At 33.7% G+C, this 22472-nt stretch overlaps 2 protein-coding genes across 2 annotated transcripts; both read left to right on the forward strand.

The window, feature by feature from the left end:
* Positions 1-3162: 3162 nt before the first annotated feature.
* Positions 3163-6375, forward strand: LOC137918462 (uncharacterized). The gene is made up of 5 exons (XM_068761275.1): positions 3163-3295; positions 3674-3896; positions 4344-4474; positions 5816-5971; positions 6197-6375. The coding sequence occupies exons 1-5, from the start codon at positions 3226-3228 to the stop codon at positions 6343-6345; spliced, it is 729 nt and encodes a 242-aa protein (XP_068617376.1). The 5' UTR covers positions 3163-3225; the 3' UTR covers positions 6346-6375.
* A 4183-nt stretch (positions 6376-10558) lies between these two features.
* On the forward strand, positions 10559-21879 carry LOC137918512 (uncharacterized). The gene is made up of 9 exons (XM_068761333.1): positions 10559-10574; positions 10831-11053; positions 11449-11579; positions 12081-12236; positions 12492-12632; positions 18279-18501; positions 19748-19878; positions 20395-20550; positions 21731-21879. Exons 1-9 carry the CDS (start codon positions 10559-10561, stop codon positions 21877-21879), a joined length of 1326 nt encoding a protein of 441 aa, XP_068617434.1.
* Positions 21880-22472: the final 593 nt, after the last annotated feature.

Consider the following 22472-nt stretch of genomic DNA (forward strand, 5'->3'; position numbering starts at 1 on the left):
CTCTGCGGTGAGGGGCCTTGAAAGAGACCCCTGAAAGAGAGCAAACCTCCTTGGGGGCAAAGATTCGCTTCCATAATGAGTGGCATGGAGAGCTTGGTGCGCAGAGATGACATGCGCTTCGCATCGATCACGGGGACGCCCGCTTTCTTGGAGTCGTCGATTACTTCGGCAATCTCTATTTCGAACGGGAGGCCACGGATAACGACTCGAAGTCGCTTATCCTCGGGGAGGGCGTACGTGTGGAAGGAGATGCCTTCCTCATGCAGGTGGCGGGTGAACCGACGAAGTATCGACGGTGAACGTGCTAATCATAAAACCTTGAGTGGTATTTTTACCTTTTGATTTGTCCATCTCGTTGGCAAGAAGCCACGAGTGGACGGATTTACACGCTTGTTTGTCGTGAAGAAAGACGGGCGGGGGAGATTTAGTCCCGTTTTCGGGAGGGCCTTAGGAGTCTACTTGTTGGGGTTGGGCGGACGGTTGCTTGGGAGCAACCGTTGGGGAGGGCTTGCGTACGGCTTTTTTGGCCGAGGTAGCCGATGGGGAGGCAGTTTTAGAAGTACTGCGCGGTGAGTGGGGGAGTGAGCTGCACGAAGTGACCTCTTCCTCTTGCCGGTGATGAGGGTGAAGACGTCGGTTCGGGGGACAGACTACGGTCCATTCATCTCCATCTCCAAGTCCGAGCCAAGATATTCGGACCCGGAGGTGTAGTCCGACGAGCCGACGCTCAGGTGTGGGTCACTTCCGACATTCCAAACGCCAAGCGTAGCGAATCCGTGCACAGGGGCACAGGATTTAAAGGGCAGCAACAGCAGAGAGGGCGGCAGGAGAGTCGGAAGACAATTCCGTACTTCCAAACGCTGTACGCAGGAATTCGTTGCACCGGGGTGCAAGGCAGCGAACCTAATTGCAAGTCAGTTATACGGGAGGCGGGAAAGTCGGGAGACACGTCCGAACGCTCCGAGCTCGCAATCGCATGATTCGGCATCAACGCCAACGGGGAGTACATCACTAAGCTTCGGTTGCCTACGATGTTGTAGTTGTGACAATTTCTATGACGGATCTCAGCACGCTCCTGGAACTTAAGAGAAAATGAAGCGGGGACTTAAAAGATTCATCCGTTGTTCATTTTCATGTCAGAATTCTTCATTTTTTTATATAGTTGCTGTTAATGGTTCGTTTAGTTTGTTAATTTTAATCAACATGGATAAAAGAATTAGATAGAAAAATTACATCAAACCCATATCCCATATCGTGGCCACAGGAATATCGATAGTAAGCACAATTTATGAATTTTACAGGTACGTGTATCTGGGGAAAAATGTATCGATGTATCGATACATTTTCATCCACGTATTGAAAATCAACAGACAACATTTTCAGAAAAAAAAAATCTTCTTTATTGGAGCTGCACTAATTCACAGTAGTATGCTATAAAACACAATAGCTTTAATAAACTATGAGAGTTGTTATAAATATTGTGTACGTTATTAAATATTTATATTACATTAACTACCATTGAGAGAAACTTTAACTTCATAGAGAAACGAATACTATCTCATATTTATTTTGAAATGTGGTAAGGTAAATAATTAATGTAAAAAGCTTCTCTTAATATTTACAAAGCTTTAATCACTTTATAGTCAAGTTTTGTCTCTTTATGAGCATATATTTCGCAAAAGTACAAAATCGCACTATATGAAACACTTTTTTAACCGCTCGTCTATTCATAAGATTTGTTAATTTATTTTTAACCTATGCCCAATTCGATTAAACACGTCAAAAAGAAAACTACAACCCTTCTCTTTCAACTCCATTTAAAAAAAAACTTCTTAGAAATATTCGGCGAAAATAATGAACTCTGAAACCTTTTTATTTCATGACTTTTCCGTCATATTAGTAAATACAACATGATGCTATTGTACTATTATAAAATACAAAAGTCCATCTTACTAGCGAAATAATGCCTTTGCATTAATGTATGCCGCCACCCAACTATACGGTTCTTGCAAGACAAACCTATCACTTGTACACAAGATGTTTCGAAAAATACTCCTCCTCATATCTGACTATGAGCTATATCGAAATTATCCTGATTAAAATAGTACAACCATAGGGGTTTTACTTGAAATTTTGCTTATGATACACGAAAATCTTCGCCAGCTCAATAAACGTTTTGAAACTTTTAATAAAAGAAAAATACATAAAAGTTTATTAAAAACTAATATTATAAATGTATTTTATAATAGAATACATACATGATTGCATAATACAAAATAAATAAAAAAAATCCTTTAAAATTGTTCTTTGGCATAGATAATAGTAGATAATAGTTTTTATAATACATTCATCAATACATTCATTACGTTTCTTGTAAGTTTGTTACTTGATGTTAATTGTTAGTGTTTAACCTCCAGTACTATACTATATTACTTAGCAAAAGTAGTAATTACAATAAATAAAAAAAAATATAGATTATCCTTTCATCTGAGATTTTAAGTTTTGATAAGTTGAAAAAGTTATTTATATCCGAAAATCAAGTTGAAGTACCATATGTGGGGCGCGACCTTAAGATTTTTATAAATTGAATCATAAATTGCCTCATAGCAAAACAATATATTTTTTTAATTTAACTAGAATATTTAGCAACGTATTTAAAATACACAAACAGACTCAGGAGACCTGTTGAGAACTCCCGCGTGCGTACTACAACTTCTTCCTTTCCTATATGTATACTACTACGTGTCTAAACTATTAAGTGTACAATAATAAAAAAATAAATTAAATATACATTACAAAGCCACATAAAAACAATTAACCTAACTAGCATAAAACTATTTGGTCTCTATAGTAAGAATAATTATGGTGTTAGATGTATTTCTTTAAATATATAAAGGTTTTATTTTGTGAAGTCTAGCAATCTAAACACTTTTTAGTATATTTATTTGAATACATATTTTTCATGTTTAAGAATAGCAGAGAGGACTACTTAGCTCTCGTCAGCACGACCTTTACACGAGGTCTAGTTATTTTAGCCACGGTCATTGTGTCTTTTTATAATTATCACAATTAATTCCGGTTTTATATTTAAAGTTATCACGATGATCACGAAAAGTTACTATATATAGTGATCCCCTACATAGTATTTATCAGTCACGACCCAATCACACTACTAGAATCATTAAAAATTGAGAAAAGAGAATTAATAAAACAATTTTTTTCAGTATGTTGATGAAACTGTGCCTCTATTTGCTGGCCGGTAGTTGCTTGCTGTTTGAAACATACGCTTCATCAGGTATTGTACTATCTCTATTGTATATAATTTGGAATACTATTTTCATAAATATGTTTTTTTTTATCCTCGTATATTGTTTCACGATGTTGATTAACATGTTGTGTATTAGTATGTGCTAGTGATGATAGTTTTGTGTTACTTGTCAAAATAGATTAAAGTGATCGCAATAGAAGGAGTTATTTCAATATTTGTGATCACTCTCGAGCTATGTTTATTTTACTTTCTTGTATTATGTCTCTTTCCAATGTTGGTTTATATATTGATTTGACATATACGTAAGGATTAATTGTAAGTAAAAAGAAAATAAATAGATATCATTGGGATAGTATGACTTAATTGATACAACATCATGATCTCTCCCGCGCTTCTTCCTTGCAGCACCGTTTATCAATCCATGCGTCCCAGGCGACACAGAATGCTTCATCCAAGGGAACGCACGCATCGCACTCTCGTATCTGAGCAGGGGAATACCCGAGTTGGGAATAGAGTCTATTGATCCAATTATATTGAGAAACATTACCATGGATCAAGGATATTATAAACTAATCTTTCCGGATGTTAAAATTGTCGGTGGAAAAAGTTGCAATTTTGAGGACGTAAGGTAAGCCACTTATGGTGCCGCGTTGATACTGATTTAGAAGGTATCATCATTTGTAAAAAAAATGTACAACCGAACCTAGCCAATATAAACTTAAATTCTATACCAATAATATTATAACTAATTGTTGTATAATGTGTTCAGTAAAGTACTGACGTTGAGTAACGTCAGCATCGTACAGCTAATATTTTGCCAGCACATCTTTTTATAAAACATTTCCAACTAGTTCCAATTCTAAATCTTCAAGATTAAGATTAAAAATACCAAAAAAAAAGTTTCTTTAACATCTATCTTTTTCTTTTTCTTTTCAACATTTATGTCATATCTTTTAGTTTTCTGAAAATTAATTTAAGGTTTTTTCCTTTTTTCTGATTGGTTATAACAAGTATTGTACAAAATTTAATTTGTACCACTTCTAATTAATTCAACAAAAATAATGATCTTCTACAGTCTAAACTTACTACAATCAACCATGTCAATTACCATGAGCTGTCCTTTGGAAGCAACTGGCACGTATAAATTCGCTGGAAGCTTTTGTTTCATCGGCTACAACCACGAGGGAGGATATTTAATTAAAACAGGTACACACACAAACTTGTTAACTTATTAACATTGATTCTTTTGTTTTAAATTGAAAGAAAAAAGGCCATAGAAATGTTCTGGTGCACAGTACAGATTTCGAAGGCGATACAATCAACTAAGTTTATGTATTTAATAGTTAAAGCGGTCGCGTTGATAAATTTATTGTGTTTGTATACTCTCGGCATCTCAACATAATAAATGGCACACCTCTTTAGCTCAATCTAGAGAGGAAACAATTAATATTAAACTAGTTTTATAACTACAACTTAAACCAATTTGTGCCATCGGCTAGCCCGGTCAAAAAACCGTACGCATGTCCTCCCCAACGGAAACTCCCAAGCAACCGCCAGCCCAACCGCAAAAAGTGGCCTCTCAAGGTCCTCCCGACAACAGGACTAAACCTCCCCCGCCCAGCTTCCTCCACGATAAGCAATCTTGGAAATCTGTCCACACGTGGCTTCTTGCCAACGAGATGGGCAAATAAAAAGCTAAAAATACCACACAAGGTATTATGATTAGCTCCGTTTCCGTCGACGACTACCGTCGTCTCACTCGCCACCTGCGTGAGGAAGGCATCTCCTTCCACGCGTACGCCCTTCCCCGAGGATAAGCGCCTTCGGGTCGTTATCCGCGCCCTCCCACTGGAAATTGACATCGCCGACGTCGTTTAGAACCTCAAGAAAGCGGGCATCTCCATCCTAGATGGAAAGCGCATGACCTCATTAGCCTGGCATGGCCACTCATCATGACAACCCTCGAGCTTTCCTTCGAGGGAAAGAAGATCTTCGGCCTCAAAGAGGTCTGTTCCTTGTTAGGGGTCTTTTTCGAGGCTCCTCACCGCAGAGGCATCGTCGGCCAGTACCACAGATGCCAACTATACGGTTACGCTGCCCGTAACTGCTTCCTCTGTCCCCGGTGCGCCAAGGGCCTGGGGATCACGGAACAGCAGAATGCTCCCGTCCCGCGGTCACAGAGACACCACCATCGTGCTCTGCAAGACCGAAGACCACCCCTCCAACTACAGGGACTGTCTCAAGGCACCTAAAAACGTCCTGCAGGCCGCCCCCCGCCCTCTGGCCCTCCCAAAGTCAATTTCGAAAAAGCTGCACAAAGCATAGATCGGCTAGCAGCATTTCTTCAAATACATCAAATGCAATGCCAATTTGTTATAAAAGTTTATATCGTCTTAGAATTGCGTGTGGGATTAAATTTAAATTGTGATTGCTAATTTAACAATTGTGTTGTTTTTCTGTTACAAATTTTAACATTAATTTGTATAAAACATACTATGTAATAACATTTTATGAACTAATTTTTAATGGGAATTTTGCTATTTTTAGATTCTATCAGAACGACTATAACTTCTAAAATTGATACGATTTTCGGAAATGACGGCAATAGGTATTTCAAGCTGACGGCTTTTGATTATTTCTATGAGCCAATGGAAAATCTGCATGTTGACCTGGGAGGTCTCTTCGTCGGCGACTTAGCGAAAGGTATGTTGTGAAACGTTTTTAAAATTTTAACACAAGCAGTATACGTGCAGTGTAATCTCACTTTAGGAAAAATGATGACTAAAATTTACACAGAACTGTGAATCCTGCACATAAGTTGTTTTATTACAAACCGATTTAAATTTGAACTTAATAATACCAAGCAAAGAATCTAGCACAATGTTCGTTACAATACTAGCGTAATTTAATTGAGTTTTTTTTTTTCAGCGCAACCGTTCATTAACACTGTAAACAGCGAGTGGTTGCAGACCATTGCGAAGATTGTGAAGCCGCTAACGGACGCGGCGGTCGGGCGTTTCCACGACGTCCTGAGTTCGCTCTTCCTTCGCTTGCCCATTGAGCAGCTCAGTAAATAAATTAGCTCCCGTTACATATAAAACCCGTTAAGATGTATATAATTTGTAACATTCTTTTCATTGTGTAAATAAAATAATTTAATTAAAATCAGGTATTTTATTGGATATCGACTCACTCCTCGCTGGATGTATCGACATAGATCAGGGCTATCCTGATGCCTTCTCGCAGTTTGAAGGGCATATAAACTAGTAATATTACTATTGAAAAACACATTGATTTAAGTGATTACTGTATGTTAACAAAATTCAAGTAAGACTTAAGAATTACTTTCAATGGATTGCAAAACAAAAGTGTAATTTTCTTTCACCCACAGGGTAAGAATATATATTTTTTACAAGAGCACGTGCGGTGATCGTCTACGGGCGTTGACTTGTATCGTTACTGTCGTAACTCACTGAACTGTCGGTGCTATTTTTTGGTACAGAATTTTTGTAATACTCTTACCGAGAAATCTAAATTGCACATTGACTAAAAAAAACCTCTGAGTAAATATTAAGTAACAGAGTACTTAAAATGTATTTAGAATTTCCCGATATTGACTCTGCGATTTGTGTATTAAATCCGCGTCACATATATTGACTTATGATACACTCGTCAATGGATTTATTAGCCTAGATGAACAGTACACAAAAATAACTATAAAATTGTACTTGAGAAGTCTTATATTATTATAATATTAAAATATTTTATCAATCCATTTGTTCTTTCAAGTTTATATAAAAAATATTACGCACACACTGGCCACACAAATAAGGTCCATTTTGTTCATTTAACAAGAAAGATATCAAACTATTTTTAAATCAGATATTAATAAAATGATAATGACATGAATAAATTAGTTTATTTTTAGCTTGTGTACTTCCTGTATATCTATATAAAGAATTCGAAAGACGATAATAAAAATACTTTTGATTGAAAGTTTTTTTTTTTAAAGACTTATGATATCATAGTCAATTTAATTTTACAATAAATTCCTTTAAACATGTACTTTACCAGTGCTATATGTACGAAAGAACATGTGGGCAAAACTCCTGTATTTTGTGTTTAAATACCACTGTAAAATGTAAATAGCTGTGATCTATCATCTTATTTCAGTTTTATTACACTATATAATAAACGTTTATTTCCCCATTCAGACGAGGAAATAAATACATCATCATTTAGTAGGAACAAATTTCAACGCTAACTTCCCATAAACAATAGGTTTGTATTTACGTAACTAGTGAGACGCGGTATAAAAAATCTCTACGATACCTCTTAGAAACGCTGTTATAGGAAGGAAGAAAGAATTATCGTCAATTCAACGCCCTGCACGTCATGTTATTTGGTAATATGAAAAATGTAATAAAATCAAAGAAAAACTTAAATCTATATCTAGGCAAATGTGGTACTGCGTTTGATTTTCTATTTTAGCGTTAAATCCAGCCAGGTAATAGCAATCGACCAAGTCGAGGTCCCGCGTTGTCTGGTGCCCTGGAGTTGGACTGCGAAACGGGTATGATCGGCAAGTGACAGCCTAAGCCGAACTCTCCTCGTGCAAGCCCTTGACCCTAGTCTCTTGTTACAAGACGGTAAAATTGTATTACGTTGCGTTCCAGAAAGCCTTTGACCTTCATTGCTTTAAAAGAGGCTTTAAACCCAGCGCCGTGTTCTCTCGCACCAGCGGAATCAAAATGACACTTGGACAGCCGTGCAAGTCACGAAAAAACATAATGATATATATCTTCATCGTCCTGCACCTAGCGTTATCATTATGATCTACTTACCTTCTGATGAACATCTCTTGCGTCTAACCACTCACACCATCATTTAATATAGAATATTTCTTCCTTATATTGACGCAAATATTTCAGATTCTCCAAGTTTTCAACAATGTTTTTAAAAACAGCCAAATACTAAATATTACAATGCATATTTTATTCAAACATACTAAAAATATTTCTTACACGATGTGATATTTCCGCCTGCAAACAAGATTAAAAAGTTGTAACCCTTTTAATATATACGATAAATATTATGACATTTATGTTTAAACTTCAAAAGTTTGGTCACATATTCGTCTAACTTCAGTTTATTTTAAGTATCTAAAATTAGATATTGTTCACAATTCAATATTTTGTCATATACTTTTTCTAATCCAAGTTATCTTAAAAACATTGTTTAATAAATCTTAAACAATTTTTGTTTATATTTTGGCTTTTTATGACCAGATATTTCGCGACCTTGTTGTTGTACAAAATTGTATTATTTACAAAACAGCCAACAGCCCGTCATTTCATTTGTTTTGTTTATTTTTTTATTGACTTCTTAATTTACCTTCTCTTTGTCTACCTTCACATATACTCAGTTTGATTACTAAAAACTAACAAGCACTTTATTATTAAGAATTATATTAACATGTACAATTTCGATATAAAAAAGAACCTTTAAAGAAACTTACGATCAAAAATGAAAACGTAAATAGACGAACTTTTTTATTCATTGAAAACGAATTTCGGAGCTTTTGCTTTCATCTGACGTATGCAGTCATATTGACATAATATCGAATATACATTCAATAGCAACACATCCTGGCTAGTACAATGTGAGGTTATTACATTTAAACATAAAAACCCTTTGCATTAGTTCATTTATACTTATAAATTTAGTACGAATGTGAATGATAGCTAGATGGTCTCTAATAAAGAAATCACGACTTATGTATTAGGTGTAGTAAATTGCATTCTAATAACAATTTATTTAATCTTAACTAAAAAAAATTAGCAAACAGTATTATCTCCTATTAATCAAGTTTTTATACTGTAGAGCTTTGCTGACCTTGGTCTATGATTTTTTTAATATAATGAGCTGCTCGTAGGTCAAAATAGGTTTCTTTCAGTGACTACGCGTGGCTCATAAATATCGTAAATTATTTTTTTGTTAATCTCTAGCTCTTCGGTTAAATCGTAACTATCTTAAAAAACCGACAAACTTCACTTTGTTAAACGGCACCGTCTTTCTGTAAGGTCCCCCAGAACGAAATTTAATTTTTAATATTATTAGTCCGGGAATTATCCGGGGATAATAAAAAAAATATTTAAACCAACTTTAAACTAACGCTACACAGTAGGTCACATTTTTTACGGCTTGATTTGTGTTTTTCTCATTTTAGCAACTATATTTCTTTACACGTCGATTATTAATCAACATATAAAGAAATTTAATATTCATAAGATTCAATAATTGACGCACAGAGAAAAACAAAATTTTTCAAAATCAATTTTTTCGTTTTTCTTTTTTTTTAATAGTCATTTACTTAATGGTTCCAAAACCAGCGTGATACAAGCAGTTACAACAAAAGAAGCTTTTCTTTAAATTTTTATTCTAACGGTACGTGGAAAACTTTTTCTTGTGCCGAATAATATTTCAGGGGAAGTTACAATGACAGAAAAATAGTAATCTATATATAATACTAATATCAAAATTCAAAAAAGTAATATTTTATTAATAAATATGGAAAGCGCTATATGTTGTAATAAATAAATTAAAAATGTTGCCTAAATTATAAATAATGTTTAAACACAGAGAAAAAATATATTTAACTTGTACAATACATTTATTACTTTCCTAATTTTGAAAGATGTTAATCTCTAGAATTCCAATGTTCTTACAAGAAGTCCAGTAATTTTATAACTAGGCAAAGGTAAATAAAGCCAAATAAGGCAAATAGTTAACAAGATCTTATTGTTTATCTTGTACCCCGTTTTAAAATTTCGCGACAAAATGGTTTTCATTGAATGAAAAGTGAACTATTTAGGACACCCACACCGATAAAAATTGTATTGTTTTACCGCCTTTATGATAAAACAAAATTAAAATTAACATTTTAGAAAATGTTTAAAATATACTTTACCTACGTACTACTAGACGGCATGTAGGAAAAGCACCCAACTCCCAGCAAGAGTAAAGTCCCTATCACATAACTATTTCAAGTCTGCATTGACAGAGACCTTTACACGAGGTCTAGATATTTTAGCCACGGCCACAGTGCTTTTGTTAATTTTGACATTTTAATCCGGTTTTTTATTTAAAGCTGTAACGATGAAAAGGGTCCTATATATTGTGATGTTCAGTGCCGTGTTTATGAGTCGCACGACAGTCACACTCCTCGAACCATTGAAATTAAGAGGAAGGATATCGTATAATAACATTTTACAAAATGATGACTAAACTATGCCTCTGTTTGTTGGTCGGTAGCTGTTTTCTGCTTGAAACATATGCTTCATTAGGTATCGTATTATTTTAATTCTATTTAATTTGAAATACAGTTTTAATAAATGAGTTTTTATATTCTCACATTATGTAGTTTACGAATGTTGATTTATATCTTGTTAATAAGTACGTGCTGGTGATAATAGTTGATTAGCTATTTATGGAAAACAAATCAAAATGCTCAAAATATTAAGAGCTATTTGAATCTTTATGATCACTCTACTTTCTTCCAGGACCGTTCCTCAAGCCTTGCGTCCCCGGCGACACCGAGTGCTTTATCCAGGGGAACGCTCGCATCGCCCTCTCGTACCTTGCCAGGGGAATACCCGAGTTGGGAATAGAGTCTATTGATCCAATTAATTTGAGAAACATTACTATGGACCAAGGATATTATAAACTAATCTTTCCGGATGTGAAAATTATCGGTGGAAGGAGTTGCAACTTTGAGGATATACGGTATGTTAGTTTTCTTATTACATTGCGGTGATATTCTAACCTAGGTGGTATTATACAAAAAGAAGATGTAACAGAACATAACTTGGACAGATAATACTTTACAACAGTTGTACAAAATATTCTAACAAAAACACTTAAGTTTTGTGATAATCTTTATATACCCTCAAACGATACCAAAATACGCTAATAATGTTGTACGTCTTATATGATTACATTGTAATATATTATTCTTTGCAAAATTAAAGTCATATCTTTTATTAATACGGAAATTAATAAAAAAATTCCTTTTAAAATACCAAATAACGTAATTACTGTTGTTTAATTGACTGTATGTAATAATTAATATACGTTTAAATGGCGCCACATTTTATTAATTAAAAAAAAAATTTTTTCAGACTAAACTTGCTACAATCAACCATGTCAATTACCATGAGCTGTCCCTTGGAAGCAACTGGCACATATAAATTCGCTGGAAGATTCTATTTTCTCGACTTCACCCACGAGGGAGGATATTTAATTAAAACAGGTATAAATATAAACTGATTTTAAGAAAATATTATTTACTTTAGATTTCGCTATAAAAGTTGTACTACAAAGTTAAATTATGCCACAAAGTATGCAGTTCAAATTAAATTTATTTCTTTTGGTGATTCTTAAACGTATATTTTTCTCACGACATCTTAAAACAAAGAAATAATAACAGTAAAAGTATTTGTTTTTTCCGCAAACGACTTCGACCAAGCTTATTAAATGACTTAATTCAAGAACATAAATTATTTCATGTCTTTATTATAAGAATAAGAATACTATTGCTGAAATCTATAGCTTGCTTGCTTTCTTTAACTTTCAGCTAATTTTACAAAAATGATTTCGGACAAAAAAGTGTACATTATTCCCTCTTATCGTTTTCGTGTGAACATGCTTACATGCACTTTTTTTAATTATATTTATTTATTATATTATATAAAACATAATTATAAAGTTTTGTGGTCTGATTTTGAATGCATGCATATTTTGTTGTTTTTAGATTCTATCAGAACAACTATTACTTCAAAAATTGATGCGATTTTCGGAAACGACGGCAATAGGTATTTTAAACTAACGGCTTTTGATTACTTCTATGAGCCAATGGAAAATCTGCATGTTGACCTGGGAGGTCTCTTCGTAGGCGACTTAGCGAAAGGTAAGTTAAGAAAAATTTTTAAATTTTAAACAGAAACATTACATGTATTTGCAACCTGAATAAAGATTACAAAAAAAAATTTAGACGAATTTTACAGTAATTTCGGATTAAGGGTAATAATTACGAATACTTTGAATACTGGATATTAGCCGTGTGAATATAACCTGGTTAAAATTTAACTTAATAATATAAAGCGTCGGATAGTCTATAACTTTATTGTTATACTAGCGTTATTTAATGAAATTTCTGTTTCAGCTCATCCTTTCATTAACACCCTTAACGGCCAATGGTTGCAGACCATTGCAAAGATTGTAAAGCCGCTTACAGACGCGGCGGTCGGGCGCTTCCACGACGTCCTGAGGTCGCTTTTCCTCCGCATGCCCATTGAGCAGCTCAGTAAATAATAGCTTCTATAGTAGATAAGGCCCGCTAAGACATATATAATTTGTAAAATTCTTTTCGCTGTATAATTGAAATGGTTTAATAAAATAACAGTATAATATAATATTTTTATTGAGCATTGACTCACTCTTATGTAGGTGTATAGACAAAATCTAAATAGGCACCAACTTGACCCCTATTTTTCCCTATTTTAAAGGAGATGATCACAAACATAGAAGCATTATTAATGTTCAACATCATAAACTGAGGTAGCATCAGAAAATTATGGATAGTAAAAGCACTCGCCGCAGCAATAGCGCTTACTAATACGTGAATGCCATACTCGACTCGAGTCTTCATTCACGTACGGGCCGCGGGACTTACGAGAGCACGGGTCAGCGTCTACGAGTGTATGCTTGTATCAACAACATGTATCGCTATCATAAATCACTGAACGCACCCATAGTATATTCATTATCATCATATTTAAGTTTTCATGTAATGTCATGACATGACAAAATGCGTACCGACTACAAATTTACGTATATATGATACGTAACTAACGATTCTTTTATAAGAATATATTAAAAGTCATATTGTTAAATACAGCATCCGATAAGAAATTAATTATCAATAACGCATTTAACATTTCGAATCGGAAAAGTGCATCGTGTGTTGATGGAATGTGCCAAGAATCGAAGTAAGAGAGAATTACTGTCGAGGCAATTGATACTTAGTTCAAAAGATGTTGGCGCCACGCAATCTATTGTGTTCTATTATGTTCTATTGTAGGTACCGACCTAAGTGAGAAGCGGTTAAACGATTTAGTAAAATGGCGTCTTGCCTCCTTAATGATTTTTGAATGTTTCAATGGCGAATACTTGTAATGGTTATAATGAGGGTGACACATCTTAACAAGGATATAAGCAAAACTAAAATAAAAGATTAAAAAAAAAACATTTTTAATGAAAGGGAGTGGTCACTCTATTTGAGAATTGTGTTAAGTATTAAAATCTTGCTATGGGATTACCACTTATGACATTTTCCGAAATTGACTTCGATATAACACAACGGAGTAGTTTATATATTAACCACTTTCCGAAGTATATCAAAATCAAATTTAAACCTTGCCTCCCAAAACACAAATTTAGCAAAGCTTCAATTGGATATTCTATTGATGACTGAGTAAAGTATTAAAAAAATAATAAGTAATTTTTAAATTTAATTCGAAACAACACATCTTCAAAAGCATTTAATCATCATCATCATTTCAGCCTTAGAACGACTACTGCTAGGCCATATTTCCAATAAGACTGATCGCAAGCAACGAACATCCATCACTTTTCGATGACCTTAAAAACACTTTTCCGGTGGACGTTCTACAGTGCGCTTGTCGGTCTAGAAACTGAAGGCCCCAAAGGCAATCTGTTCTGTGCGTTACGTGGCTTGCCCACTGTTATTTCAACATGCCAATCAACTGTGCTATTCAATGTCGCTAACTTTCATTCGTCTATGGATTTTCACATTGCTGATCTCGTATAAATTTCCAAGCATAGCCATCTCCGTGACTCGTTGAGCAACTGTAAACTTACCATTGAACCGAGAATGCTATGTTTCATTATCCTAATTCATCACTGGTAAAACACATTGATTCGCCATTGCCGTGACTGGATGCTGTGAAGTGAACGATTCTGGAGAGATAATTTCTTCCTGTTTCACGCCTATTTTTGAATGGAATGTTCTTTGTGGCTTGCTCCTGTAATTGGACTTATATGTTAGCGTTATTATACAAACACTTCAACCCATCATTTCTGTCGTTTGCTCGCAGGGTGGTAAACAATGCAATAAAAAATAACAAAACCTAATAGGAAAACTTGAACCAAAAATGAATAATATGCACATGTAAAAGAACTTATTAAAAATAATAGAATGTAAGACAAGACTCTAATGTATTAAAAAGTCTAATCTAAACAAACTTGTGATATTAAAACATAAGGATAGAAAATGTAAGAATAAAATAAAGATTAGAAACAAAATTGTACCTAGCCACCTAAGAGTAAAAAAGATGAGGAAAAGAAGGCGATGAAAGCAAGAAGGAATGAAAGAACAAAAAAAATTGCAAGATATTGTGAAGGATAAAAGGAAAGAATAAAAGAAATTGAGAAGAATGAAAGTGAGTGTAGAATAAAGATAAAACCCTGAAAAAAAAATATTTGTAAATAAAGTCCCTGTCCCAAACATAATAGGGGTACGAGAGGCTCCCAATAGCGGGGGCCATAAAAAAAAACACTTCAACACTTCGATTTGCCGGTGGTCAATGCAGCGTCGCTCATGGGACTCAAGCCATTATACCGTTTCTTATAGAACACAAGCGCGGGCTAATTTTGAATTGGACGCACTAGACATAGTTATACTACTCAGTCTTCTGTACAATGTGTTGAAGCCCGTGAATCTCGTCTATGGTACTATAGGCTTAATGGCAACCAGACTTTTCGCCAAGCTAGAAGTCCTCAAACATGCATTCGAAACAATTCGCTAAAATTCGAGAACGGCTTATAAACATATCATCATTCTTTAATAAAGTGTTATAACCCGTCTTCAAGAAGAGCACTACCTCACTTCGGCACCATGCTTCTAGCGTATTACCCTCGAGCAAGACAAAACTGAAGAGCTTCTGAAGGACTTTTGTTACTGGTAGTCTACTCATTTTCAGAAATTCTCATATCATTCCGTCATCACCTGGCACTTTGTTTATTTTTGGGCTATTTCAGGACCAGCCATAATGCGTATAATCTGAAATCCGGTACATTCTTAGTTTAATGTTGGAGAAGTGTGGTTCCTGGGTCTTTGATCGCGCTGTCAACAGGCTTGCAAACGATGTATACAACTGTCAATATAACCTTTCGTTTTCATTTTCCTAAGCACATATGATTTAATCAATACTACGCCTCTATCTTCTTTTTTCAGCGTCCTCCACTGGCTTTGCCTAATAAACTTGGCTTTCACAAATACTTTCGAGCATTTCTTTTGACCAACCGGCTCTTTGATACAATTTGTTATCAACAGGTGTATGTGGTGACGCAAGGACTTTCAGATTTTACAAAACAAAATTGCCTCAGTGTAGAAAACGCGCTAATCACGGTACTGTCTAATCTACCTCTTGGGAAAGCGTTTCCCACATCACAAGTTGCTTGTAATACGTTAGGCGAAAACCTGTGCGAGAGCTATCTTTGCGTAAATAACAATAAACTAAGTTGAACAGGCCCTCAAAAATCAGACAGCAGCTAGGGTGAAATTATAACAGAGGAATATCAGTCTTTATAGGGACCTCAATCTCTGTTTCTGATACTAATATTGAGGGGTAGCCTCTCTTCTTGACAACTATCTAGAGGCAGCATAACCATTGCGATCGATACCCACTTCAACCGGTTCTCACTGGATAAACAGCATACAAACTATTTATAAATCAGATAATTATGAAATGGTAAAACACTGACGTGATGAATTATTTATTTTTAGCACATATACTTCCTTTTAATGCATACTATATAAGGAATTCAAAAGACGCCAACAATTTTTTGTAACTGGTGAATTTTAATTTGAAAAACGATGCATGCATACATTAATGACGCAATTTAAAACCCTGTAACTACGTCAAAAGTATTTATATGCCAAACTTAATCCACTTTAAAAAAAAATGGTATTATTATGATCCGTAACAGGGTAACCATAGCGAGGTACATCTTCATCAAAATTGCCAGAAATTCAATTTTGAAATTTATCAAATTTTATCGTTACATTTGCTAATTTTAAAAGAAAGAAAAATCAATTAGAAATGGCTCGAAACAAAACTTTACTTGGTTTTTTAGACTTATCTTTTACAATGTCATCAAAATAAGACAGGTAAGGTTTTATTATAAATTTATACATACTATTTGACAAAAGACTTTTTCCTGGCCTAAGTTTAATTTATATTTTGCCATAGTAAAATTCCAGTGCCTTATATTTCTCAAATTGACGAGGAGAGACAATCGTGATGCGGTATTAGATTTTATACAATAAATACCTTAGCAGTCAAAGCAGCACCAAGCATTATGGATTGCACTACCTTTCAGTGAAGAAACGGCCTTTACTTTTGTGTACTTAAATTACAACACGTCGGTCTGATATTAACTAAACTAAGTTTCAAAGGTTACTTTAACACTTACTTCACACAGCCGATGCTCAGGATTTTTTTCTAATGGTATTATCGTCAATTGTAATAATGAAGCTTTAAACAATGAATGCCTACGCTTAGCGTTTTTATTAACAAATATTTCGCGACCTCGCTTTTTATAGCATTACATATTGCCTTAAAGTTGTATTTTTTACAAAGCTTACTCGACAGCCCTTCATTTTATTCTTTTCTAGATTTTTTATTTGTTAATTTGACTTCCTTTTACGTCACCTGCTTTAGCTTTTTATCAATTTTTTTGGATACTATTAAAATATGTATATATATGAATATATATGTAAATATATATAACATATATAAATATACATGTATATACATATATATATTATATATGTGTGTATATATATATATATATATATATATATATATATATATATATATATAGGATTACTCTTTCTATATTAATAGACACATCAAAATTAGATAATGGAGTAAAAAATTTATATTATGTTCTTCTTTTTTGGTCTCTTTACTTAGACATGCTTGAGGAACAGAAGCCCGCCAGTACCTTGAACTGTTTCAAAGCTATTTGGCGTATAAATTAGCCTGTGGTACTAACGACAGCACAAAATCTTTGAATTTTGTACATAACATTCTGCTTAATGTCACACTTTTATAAGCAGGCCGCCAAGTATGTCTTTAGATGAATGATATTTTAATCTAGTTATAATTTTTTTTCATTAAAAACAATATAACGCCAAATTTAATTACACATATATTGTACCGCCCTATGTGTATGCGACTCAATGTAAACAACTACAACAATAATAATATTTTAATCGGTAAAATCCTGCGAGTTAACTTTGCGCTTAAATTGTTTTTATAAAGAGCATTCAATACACATCTTTTTTCCTGCAGGATTATTGATATATCCTATAGGGTATAGAATATTAATGGAAGATATATTCCCCATCATAAAATCAGCCCTGGACAGTACGGATACTGCGTACTTTGCGTAAGGTCTAGTTTTTTTTAACCGCAGCCATTGTGTTTTTTTTTCATTTTTATTTTCCTATCTGGTTTTGAATTACAAGTTGTATCGATGAAAAGGGGCTATAAATTGTGATACTTCATACATTGTTTATCAGTCGGAGAACAACCACATTCCTGTAATCGTTTCAAATTAAGAAAAGAGATTTATTAGTGAAATATATCTTATCATGTTGACAAAATTGTGCCTCTATTTGCTAGCTGGCAGCTGCTTGCTGTTTGAAACATATGCTTCATTAGGTGTTGTACAAGGTATATTCTAAATAATTTAGAAATACTTTTTTTAAATGTTTTTAACGTTATCTCTTATTATTTTTTTTTCGCAATGTTAACTTTGAAGTGTCAATTTGTAGTCGTAAAAATTGTACTTTTGAAAACAAAAATAATGTAACAATATCAAAACATAATTGAGTACTCATCAAACTATTTCTTTGCAGCACCTTTCATAAAGCCATGCTTGTCCAGCGACATCGAATGCTTAATCCAAGCAAACACTCGCGTCGCACTCTCTTATCTCAGCAGGGGAATACCTGACTTGGGAGTTGACTCTATTGAACCAATATTTTTAAGAAACATTACTATGGAACATGGATGTTATAAACTTGATTTCCCGGATGTGAAAGTCGTCGGTGGAAGTAGATGTAATTATGAAGAAATACGGTAAGTCAGTACTAACAAACATAGCGGTAGCATCTGATTGTTACAGGTTTACGAAACACAAAATTGTACCCATCAGAGCATCTGCACTCGTCACCTTTAAACGTGATGGTACGACTCGTCACGTCCGGTTCTAGTAATTTTCTATTATGTACGTAATGTCGTAAGGGACAAAAATAGGCATAATGTAGAGAAAACCACTAACAAACAGTATATAGTCAAGTAAATTATACAACTGTCATTTTGGCCTATATATGTCTATTGTAAAACATTGGGCAGGCTAATAACTTCTGACAGTAGTGCAAGGGCTTGTATGATTTTTTATATGTTATAATCCAAATTTTATAAACGTCATTTCTTACTATGTTACTATTACAAATATTATTATTTGAAAAAGCATTGAATTTTGGATTAGTTGTCGTCGTCGTCGTTTTATACCATAGACATCCACTGCGGAGAATAGGCGCGGGGCCAAAAATATCTATGGGATATAGAAGCATCGCCACGCTGGGTAGGCGGGTGACGATTGCTGTGTGGTATAATAGTACGCAGAAAATGCTGCTGTTCATCCTCTGAAAATTTGTTTGTGTGCAGTGGTAGTCCTTTATAATTAATGCACAAAATGCGAATTATTTAATATTGTAACCTGAAAATTGAACCCACAATCTAGGATCGTAAGTCTCAGGCCTTTGTCGCTGGGTTACTACTGCTAAATCATACAGTTGTAAAAGATAATATAATACTATCAGATAAAACTTGCTTTCTGTTTTTTGCTTGAACAATAATCATGACTTTCGAGTACTTTGCAGCACTCCTGTCGCGGGCAGGATTAGGTCCATATCTTATATTTATTCCGTCACTACGAAAGTACTCCAAATTTCGGTAACATAAAAATAATAATAAACGATATAATCCAATAAAAATTATATATTTTTATTGGAATTATATACTATTTCATTAGTAATATTTCCGTAAATGTAAAAAGTAATCAAGTTCTACGTTGTTACGTGATTATCTAAACTGCCAAATTTAAGAGTCTGGTTAATTACAGTGATAAATGTTAATAAAACATATTTCATATACTTGATCGACAACTATTTTATTCTTTTTCTTTATGATATTAATGTAATGACTTTTAGTTTTTCTAATGATTTTGTTTTATATACATTTTATTTATGTAGTTATAATTTCCAACCTTGAAGTATCCCTACATGTGGTAAGCAAAAAGTAATATAATTGTTTTCTGCAGTTTAAACTTACTCCAGTCGACTATGTCAATTACACAGAACTGTCCTATGGAAATAACTGGCACGTATAAATTCACTGGAAAATTTGGTTTCTTCGACTTCAACCACGTTGGACCTTATTTAATTAAAGCAGGTACAATTAAAAAATTAACGTTGATTCGTATGTTTCTAAAATATGTTAGAGGCGGTATACTTAAATGTTTATATACATTACAGCACGGATCGAATGTTAAAAATAAATATTTGAAATATTTTTAAACTGGAACTGTTTCGCTTATCATCTTCAGAAATTATGCGTTTCTTAAATAAAGTGATAGTTTCAATTATTTTTCACCGAATAATAGTAGTTGGTTTTCATAAACTTGGAATAATAGTCTGAATTAAGTGTAGTATAATAATTAACTATATGACATAAATCCGTCTTTTCTTATCAGTTTTGTGAAACTTATCAGAGCTAGGAAAATTTAAAACAAAAACTTTGACTTCGAATTGATGCGTCATTTAATTTTATCTATTAAATTAATAAACAATGAAATTGAACAGTTTACACATCTCTCTTTTAAGATTTATGAAAATCACGTACAATTTTTATAAACTTATATTATTTTTACGTTAAATCTCATTATGTGTAAATATTGTATTTTTTTAGATTCTGTCAGAACTACTGTTACTTCTAAAATGGATACGATCTACGGAAACGATGGCTACAGGTATTTTAAACTAGCGACTTTCGACTACTTCTATGAACCAATAGAAAATCTACATATTGACCTGGGTGGTCTCTTCGTCGGCGACTTGGGGAAAGGTACGTTATATCACATTTGTCATAATTTCCCACAATTTCGTAATAATCAATATATATATATATATATATATATATATATGTATATATCCTTCCGTAAGAATAAAAATGGTCCTGTAACAACATAAATGTAACAAATCGTAAGACAAGAAATTGAAAAAACATTTAAACACCGATAATTTATAAATATCTCCACTATATGAAGGATTTTCATAAAGCTATTATTCTAGTCTATTATTTATCATAATAAAGTAGGGTAACAATTAGAAACATTACACGTCTAGCGACATACTAAACGAATGAAGATAACAAAGATCATCGCGGTTAGATAGCTTGATATAACAATATCGCATTAGGGGAGATGATGAAACATCGATGCGAATGTTTGTGGGAATATAATGGTGTGTACGATGTTTCATTTCAAACATGTTCTGATTGAAAAGTTATAATACTGAGCGAGAAAATCTATGACAGTGGACCTTTGGTGTTTCGCGGATGTACGTTGATTATACATGGTTATTGGTAACAGCGGGTGTCTACGAAACTGTTTATAGTATGATTAATATTATAAAGACGCTCATTGCAAGACATAAACCTCCTTCAAAGATATGGGAGATATACCATAAGTACCAAACTTGACAGTCGGGTTAGCATTTGCAGTGTGGTATTATTGTATGCAGAGGACATTGTTGCTCATCCTCTAAAAACTTCTTTGTGAACTGTGGTAATCCGATATAATTGACTGTGAATTACTTAAGATTGTATCCCGTATACATATCGAACTCACGATCTATGATCGAAAGTCTCAGTCCTCTACCACTGGGCTACCATTGCTCAATATCATAATGATGATAAGTAACTAAAATAATGATTTGACTTCACCTATTATTGTAGGCAGATAATATAGACAAACCCATAATTAAAAGTCGCGGATGTCGCTGTATATGGGCAGCGCACAACCGGTCATCGTGGCGATGTTTGGGGAAGGTCTGTGCTTTGCAGTGAGCGCCTATCGGCTGAAAAAAAAAAGAATATTTTAGTTAGCTCAACGACTGTCACTAGTAATTTTTTTGTAATATGGTAGAAATGTCACAAATCATATTGCAAGAGGTCTACCGGAACCAGCTATATATATGATCTATAGCTTCACTGCGACTCCGGAATAATGAGTTTTTTTTTCCAGTGCAACCTTTCCTGAAGGCTATTAACGGCGAGTGGTGGCAGACGATTGCTAAGTTTATGGAACCGCTGACGAATGCCGTGGTCGGGCGATACTACAACGCGATGAGGTCGCTCTTCCTTCGCATACCCATTGAGCAACTCAGTAAATAAACCCTAGTTGCCGTTCAAAACACTCCTTAAAACAATATCTAATTTCTTCTATATTCTTCAACTTAAAACTTACACCTCTATACTAAAGTATCGAGATGATTTTTTTTTTAATTTTATAGATTTTTATAATAAAAACCTTTCACGTTGTATATAATTCGTTTTTTATTTAACATTGAATGGAAAGTCATTTAACATTTAAATTCGGATATTTACTAGTAAACAATTAATAATAATGATAAATGAGATGTATAGAATTTTTTTATTCAACTTTGGGCAGTGTGTATTTTAATGACGAACTACTTTCGTTTATCACTCTTTTATATAAAAAAGTAATATTATATTCTATTCATTTGTCGATATTTATATTTTTTTCTAATTTAATATCTTTATTAAATTTAATTTAATTTAAGTGTCAAGGAATTGAAACAATAAATTTATTTTTTAAGCTTCTTGTATGACAGCAACTGCGTCAACAAGTTTATTTACAACCGAACCTCAAAAAGTTATTACAAAAAAGAAGTCTTAAAGTTAGCTTATTTTAAAAGTTCCAAATAATTTATAGAATTAATACTAGATGTACGATAATTGTGAAA

This window comes from Battus philenor, unplaced genomic scaffold, assembly GCF_028537555.1.
Source record: "Battus philenor isolate CCGP_79_NKW_IND1 unplaced genomic scaffold, ilBatPhil1.0.hap1 SCAF_14, whole genome shotgun sequence".
Taxonomy (NCBI): Eukaryota; Metazoa; Arthropoda; class Insecta; order Lepidoptera; family Papilionidae; genus Battus; species Battus philenor.

Bases quoted from the DNA above. Each gene is read 5' to 3' on its own strand.
- LOC137918512 (XM_068761333.1), top strand. The intron at 11,054-11,448 runs GTATGTTAGTTT...AAATTTTTTCAG, and splicing joins TGCAACTTTGAGGATATACG to ACTAAACTTGCTACAATCAA. The intron at 18,502-19,747 runs GTAAGTCAGTAC...TGTTTTCTGCAG, and splicing joins TGTAATTATGAAGAAATACG to TTTAAACTTACTCCAGTCGA.
- LOC137918462 (XM_068761275.1), top strand. From the start codon at position 3,226: ATGTTGATGAAACTGTGCCTCTATTTGCTGGCCGGTAGTTGCTTGCTG. The intron at 3,296-3,673 runs GTATTGTACTAT...TCTTCCTTGCAG, and splicing joins TGAAACATACGCTTCATCAG to CACCGTTTATCAATCCATGC. The intron at 4,475-5,815 runs GTACACACACAA...TGCTATTTTTAG, and splicing joins AGGATATTTAATTAAAACAG to ATTCTATCAGAACGACTATA.